At 33.2% G+C, this 7,138-nt stretch overlaps 1 protein-coding gene across 2 annotated transcripts; it reads left to right on the top strand.

The window, feature by feature from the left end:
- The first annotated feature begins 267 nt into the window (after window positions 1-267).
- LOC107958315 (BOI-related E3 ubiquitin-protein ligase 1) lies at window positions 268-2,067 on the top strand. Of its 2 annotated transcripts, none has more exons than XM_016894043.2 (3): window positions 268-706; window positions 830-1,196; window positions 1,349-2,067. In XM_016894043.2, the coding sequence occupies exons 1-3, from the start codon at window positions 651-653 to the stop codon at window positions 1,931-1,933; spliced, it is 1,008 nt and encodes a 335-aa protein (XP_016749532.2). In that variant the 5' UTR covers window positions 268-650; the 3' UTR covers window positions 1,934-2,067. The 2 variants fall into 2 exon arrangements, with proteins under 2 accessions (XP_016749532.2, XP_016749533.2); XM_016894044.2 differs by having other exon boundaries at window positions 322-706; window positions 833-1,196.
- Window positions 2,068-7,138: the final 5,071 nt, after the last annotated feature.

Below are 7,138 nucleotides of genomic sequence, written 5' to 3'. Positions count from 1 at the left end.
GATGATGACGGAGGGGATTCTTGGACCGTAGTGATCGGCTGCTTACGTGGAAGAAGTGCATGTAGTTGAGACGTGGCAGATATGCCGGATGTCAGTTACTCGGATAAAAATCACAGCCACATTGTTTTTGGTTATAAAAAAACACACGTTGGACAGACCGAAAGAAAGAGAAGGGAATATCGAAATTCCCTTATTACCCCTTCTAGTCCACTTTTAACCGAGACAAGCACGGGGTGAAGAAAAAAAAAAGGTAAAATGTAAAAAAAAAATAAAAATAAAAATCCCCCTAAAAAGGGGAAGAATTTATATAGTAACCAAATCTAAAGACAAAAGCTGCTACCCCATGTTTTGCTAATTTGTAAAGGAAAAATTTTGTGTGCAATAAATAACAATTTGATTCCCTCTCTCCCCCCTGCTTATTATAAACAAACAAAGTCTTCCTCGACTTTCTCTCAAAACCAGTCGCCACCTATATCTGTGTTTATCTTTATTTGTTTTGCAAGCTCATCTCTTTCTCCCTTATTCTCTCCTGCTTCAAAGCCAAAGACTCTCTCTCTTCCCTTTGTATCGTTCCCTTTTCTCTTTTATTTCTAAACTAAATTACGTTGAAGCAAAGAATAAAAGAAGCCCACACCTTAGCCTTTTATCCAATGGCAGTTGAAGCTCCTCATATGAATCCTTTCCCTCCTCAGTTAATCACCAACAGGTTCATCTTCTAATTACCTATCTTCTTCTTTTTTTCTCTATGACAGATGGATTTTATTGTTTTACTTTGTTTTCCATGTTTGTTCTTGTTTTGATATGAGTTCTGTTTTTTTTGTTGTTGCAGCAGTGGTTTTATGAAAACAAACCAAGGGAGTGGTAATATATGCAGTGGCCAGGTGGATTATTGTATTCCGTTGGTTGATTCAATGAAACAAGATTCCCAGTTTTTTCCATTATATCAATCCATTGTCTGTGATCCGGTTTCGGCCAAAACTTCAATCAACAAAGCTGACAGTGGCCTTACCTATAATATGAATATCCCAGTATCCGCAACAAGAAAAAGGCCCAGAGATTCAATCATCAATGGCTTTGATTCATACACTGTCTCCCAAAAGAACAAACTTTGTGGTGTTTCCTCTCTTCTTGATGATGATGTCTTCTCCCAGATCCAACAACAACAAGAAGAAATCGAGCGTTTCATTGCCGAACACGTAAGTTTTCTGACAAAAAAAAATCCAATTTTTCTTAATACAGTCGTTTCAATAAGGGAAAAAAACAAACCTTTCTTTTTTTTTTCCTTTAATGCTAAGTTGACATGACAATTTAATGATATGAGCCCTTTTTTATTTTGCATTGATTACAGACAGAGAAAGTGAGGTTTGAACTTGAAGAAATAAGAAAAAGGCAATCGAGAATGTTGATTACTGCAATCCAAGAAGGGGCAATGAAGAAACTGATGGAAAAAGAAGAAGAGATGCAGAGAATGGGAAAACTGAACTGGATTCTTCAAGAAAGGGTTAAAAGCCTGTACGTAGAGAACCAACTATGGAGAGACCTGGCACAAACAAACGAAGCCACTGCCAAGTCCCTGCGTACCAATTTAGAGCAAGTCCTGGCGCACGTCAGCGAGGAACGCCACGTGAGCGGCGGAGGCGCAGCCGCGCTGGCTGATGATGCGGAGTCTAGCTGCGGAAGCAGCGATGAAGGGTGGCGCACGGTGGTGCCACCGCAGCCACAAGGGAGCGGTGGATGTGTGCCGGATAAGGCGGTGGTGGTTGGGAATCATAATATTAGGAAGTGTAGGAAGTGCGGGGAAAGGGAGTCAAGTGTGCTGTTGCTGCCATGCAGGCATCTTTGTCTCTGTACAGTTTGTGGGTCCACTCTGGTAGGCACTTGCCCTGTTTGTGATTCTATTACCAATGCCAGTGTTCATGTTAACATGTCATGAAACAATTCTTTTTTTCTTTCCCCCTTCTTTGTTAAGATTTCTTTACTTAGTCAAAACTCCCCCCAAAAAACAGAAAAAAAGAAATGCAAATATCTTTTTAGAAATGGATCATAGAGAAAAGAAATTCAGTATTAGCATATCTTTCATTTTCTTCTTTAATTTTTTTGTCCATTTTTATTTGGTATTGAATGATGATTTTCAGTAGTTTTAAGAAGTTGGGTCAGATGCCTGAGAAATTTTGATGAATTGAAAGAACATCTGCAATGAAAAAAGAAAAGATATGGGCATATGGGGTTTAATCAATTGGTGGTGGGCTGACTTGAGAGAGGGAATCTTTGAGGGAAGGCATGTAGATGACCAAAGCGTAAACTAAAAATGGCAAAGTTGAGCATTATTGTTGAATTACAAAGTGGGGACAATTATTCATTTTCTGTTCTCTGGCAACACAATCCTTTTTCTTTCTCTTTAATTAAAGAATGAGTTGAAGAGGCATTAGATACTATTTGATTTCTGATTTCTAGGGGTTAGCTTTATCGGTTCTTAGCTTCATTCCTTCCTTCCTTTACCTTTTTTTTTTAATCTTTTGTATGAAACTTAAAGAATCTCATATGGAGGTGGTCACTTACTATTTCCCCTTTATCCTTCTCCACACCTATCAATGATTTATAAAATCAATTGTATCTGAAACACAATCTTTGCATAATCTAACAGTAACAAAGGGTAGGGCAACTTTTGTTTTAATGGGTTTAAACTTTAAATTCAGTTTCTTACCCTTTAATTTGAGTACAACATCTCTTGAATAGTTACATCATGCAGGATGTCATCTCAATGTCTTTGCTGTTAAGCCACACATTGAGGTAGCATGACATACAAGGCAATAGCCAAAAGGTGAGTTGAGAAATGGAGTTTTAGGGTATGGCCTCCCTATCACCTATGACAAGTACTATTAGGTGTAAAACCCAATTACCCTAAGTTCACACTTCACATAGGAAGAAGAATTTAGTGGTCACTTTAGTGAATGATAACAAAATGTAAAGCAATTGTACTTTAGAAGAGAACTCGAGTTTAAATATAATATTTGAATGATTATAAATTAAAAAGAAATAATTTTCTTTAATTGTACTAAAAAACCCCAAAGATATAGAGAAATCTTATTCTTTAATTTTCCTTTATTTTTCTATTTATAGAGCTTCCATCTTTATTCAATTCAAATAAGTAGACAGTATGATTATAGTTTGTACTTACTGCTTAATTGAAATTAGGTGAAAAGAAATGAAGGATATACATGACTCAAGATTTCATTTTCACCTTTTCAATGTCTTTTGTTTCTTAGTCCAAATTTCTTCATTTCATAAAAGCTTGAAAGGCAAAGGCATCTAAAGTGAAAGGTGGCAAAAAATGTACATGTTTTCAATTGGCTTGTCAGATAATCATGTCACTCATTACTATTTCAGCTCCCACCAAACATGAAGATTATATTATGATGTAATCATATCACTATGAAATGTATTTGACAAAATATCACCAAATCCGTTTTCCTTTGGTCAGGTGGGATGCATGCTCTCAAAATTTTCTTTTCATAATTATTGTAATAAGAAATTTTAAATGACCGGCAAACTTAATTATGATGGGGACTCAACTTGATACCTCAACAACCGAGGAATTGGAGCTATCATTTTTTTAGGCAACCAAGTGTTAGATATCTTTTGCTTTCCCATTGATTTAATTACCTCTCCCTCAACTGAGTAGTATTTAACACCATCCTACTAGCTACCTATGGTTGCCTAACCTTAAGAAGCTACTTCACATATTGTAAGCTATCTACCCAACACTCTATGAAAGGTTGGGTTATTTGGTTCTGGATTATTGTAATCAATAATCAAATATGTTTATTTTAACTAGATAGTTAAGATAAATAAGATACTTGTATTACATATATATGTTGTAGGATAAAAGGAATATTGTAATTCCAGGAGTATACCTGTGACCTTGTAAACCTAATTTTTATATACCAAAATCATAATACTTGTGTATAATTAATATACATGGTTAGGTTATCAAGAATTAAATATTGCTTAAACTAATTGATAAAAGGGTTTGAATATTGTAGACTCATTTACTCCAAGTTACCTAATAATTTTAAAAATAGAATCTGAAGCTTCAATTCTAAAACAATGTTGTTGAGTAATCAATTTCCTTCAAACTTGAATTGAAACAACCATCCATTTGTTATGTTTTTTCTTACAATGTGACGCACATCAAAAAATTTTGATAAAGCGTAAATGATGTCTAATTATTAATTAAAAAGAAATAGATAAATAAAAAATTAAATTAAATTAAATTAAATTAAAAGGTAGTGCATAGAAGTGAGAGAACGGGAGGGAGTGGGGAGGTGGTGTTCACCGTTAACACGTCCGAAAAACTATAAAAATTATATTAAGTAGAACAAATTTATAGTTTAATTAAATGAGATAGAGGGAAATCTGTCTGCATGGGCATGGCAATGAGCAGTCCCATAATTGAAGTTTGCTTGGAAAGGGGCAGCGTAAAAGATAAAAAATATAAAAGAAGCCTAAATTAATAATAATAATAAAAAGAGTGATATTTATTAAATGTGAAGAGTGAGAGTGAGAAGGACCAATGAGAGAAAATAATTTTGTCTGACTGTCTGGCTGTCAGCATATACCCCACACACTTTTTAATAGGCGTGATCCAGGTGTTCACTCCTGCCTTTCCACACACATCCTTTCATTTCATTTTCTTGTCCCTCTCTCTCTCTTTTTCTTCATTTAACTTTACCTGGTTTTAGATGTAATTTTGAAACATTTCTTAACAATATTCGTATTTTTTTATGTCATTTTATTGATTCTCTCCCCTTTGTTTTTTGTTTGTTTTATAATTGTCTAGTTTTTAATATACACTTACCAAATTACTATGATCATAGCGAGTGAGTACTCAACAGTGTGAAATTATTGTAATACTTTCTACTTGTATAAATGTGTATTCGTAAGGAAGCGTTTCTTTTTCATTTTTTAATTTTTATATAAAATTAATAAAAATTTATAGATAATAAAATTTTAATATTTAAACATTCAATTTTATCATTTTTAACTAAAATTTCAATTGGTTCTTATATAAAATTTCAATAAATATAATTTTTTACATATTATTCATCAAAATATAAAAATCCTCATTCATTTTTACTATACACAATATAGAATACATGTAAAGAAGGGCACACTGTCGCAGAGAAGCACCCAAAACCCTTTCAAATAACACAATAATATTGTTGTTAATACTAATTTATTAGAGTTGGTTAACAAAAAATCTAAATAATAACAACATATTTTTAATTTTAATTTTTATGAAATGCTGATCATGAGGGTGAAAAGCCGACAACATCGGAGAAAGGGTGAGCGACAGAGAGCGAGGTAAAAAGCTGGTGGTAGAAAAAAAAAAAAAACATTGGCCGCGGAGTTGGGGGGTTTGCTTAATTAGAACAAACATCAGAGAAAAAGAGAAAAAAGGACATAGCCTGTAAAAAATTTGTCACACTGTGACTATACCCTTCCATGGAGGGATCCACGTGAAAGAGAAACGACTTTTGCTTTGCTTTACTACCCTCTCTTCCTTTTTCCCTTCTGGGTTTTCGACACGTGTAACTCTGACATCCTTGTTCACGGTTTCCCTTTCCCTTCCTCTTTCATGTTATGTCATGTTTTTGGGCCCTGTTTCTTTTTCATCTTTTATCTTCTTTTGTGTCGAGTTTCACTTTCTTGTAGTTACTTATTCGATTAAAATTGCTTTCTTTTGAGTTACCAATTGAAGCTTCTCGTGACACAAAAAATTGAGATAAGAAAATAAAATAAAATAGGGTTGATGAAGAAACCATGAATTTATTTAATAGGTGACACTGTTTTTCAGCACCAAATTCAAACTTCATACCTCTTATTTTCTTTCACAAAAGTCTCAGTAGTTGTTACCATGCATCGACGAGTTTCCATTTGATTTTTTTTTTTGGGGGGGGGGGAAGGGGTAGAAATTTCAACATGCATGTAAGAAATGCAAGCGGACAAACACTACTTTACCAGTTTTAACTTTCAAAGTTAGGCAGACATCAATATGTATAAATGTATCGCCAAGAAGAAAATGCCGAAGTTTATAATGGATTACTTGAAGAAATTTATACTATAAAATTATGGAAAAGGTTAATTTAGTAAAGGATGAAGTGAGTACCCAGATGATAGACTTTTGATGAAAGTCAATAATAGAAAATTTATTTTGATGTTTGAATAAAGTAGATGAAACTTTCTTACCGCTTGAATTAGGTTTAGGTTAGATTTCATTGAATTCAAGTCGGAGTTTGATATAATTTGGATATAATTAATAAATTTTCACCTAAATTTAATTTTAATAAAACAGTAAGAGCTTTATTGTTATTTGTAATACGTGAGAAGTTGAATCAAAGTTGGGTAAACAAAATTAATGACTAACCAAAATTGACACCATCTGATTTAGATCTAGAATTTCATTTTTCTATTTTTGGGTAGTGGAAATAACTAAAATTGGAATTTGTAAGGGTGGTGGGAAATTTTCAATCAAGGACTGCTTGCTGTTCAGCTGACCAAACCATAATTTTCTTCAACTTGAAATCACCTTTGAGATGTCCCCATTTATTCAATGGAGGTTTTTAACAAATCATGGTCCAAGTCCTCAAACAACATAGATATATATATATATATATATATATAAAGAAGCTTCTTTTGAGATATTGTGTGGACATATTTTCTGACTTTAGAAGTGACTCAATTAATAAATATTATTATATATTTCTTGGGTGGTTTTGGAAAGTTAAAACGTGTCCTAATTATAAGTTGAAAATGTTGTACAGATGAGTTCAACTTCGATGAAGAAAGAATGGAATAATGCTGCAAAGACAATGGCATATCACCAACTGCCCTCCACCCCTCCTTTTTTTTTTTTTCTTTTAATTACATCAATTGATATATCATGATCCACTTTCTTTTAAAAATGTTGGTTTTACTTCAATGATATATGTATATAGGCAACTACTATGGCTAAAAGGGACAGGCTAACTTACATTGCTCACCAAAGAGATGATTCTTAATCATTATATATAAATTATTCATTTCTCCATTCATATTAAAATCAAGAATATATAAGAGATTTATTTCTGTATATATT

This window comes from Gossypium hirsutum, chromosome A05 (genome assembly GCF_007990345.1).
Source record: "Gossypium hirsutum isolate 1008001.06 chromosome A05, Gossypium_hirsutum_v2.1, whole genome shotgun sequence".
Lineage (NCBI taxonomy): Eukaryota > Viridiplantae > Streptophyta > Magnoliopsida > Malvales > Malvaceae > Gossypium > Gossypium hirsutum.
Note: the sequence above shows the minus strand (reverse complement) of the source record. Positions and strands in the feature narration are given on the sequence as shown.

Bases quoted from the DNA above. Each gene is read 5' to 3' on its own strand.
- LOC107958315 (XM_016894043.2), top strand. From the start codon at position 651: ATGGCAGTTGAAGCTCCTCATATGAATCCTTTCCCTCCTCAGTTAATC. The intron at 707-829 runs GTTCATCTTCTA...TTGTTGTTGCAG, and splicing joins CCTCAGTTAATCACCAACAG to CAGTGGTTTTATGAAAACAA. The intron at 1,197-1,348 runs GTAAGTTTTCTG...CATTGATTACAG, and splicing joins AGCGTTTCATTGCCGAACAC to ACAGAGAAAGTGAGGTTTGA.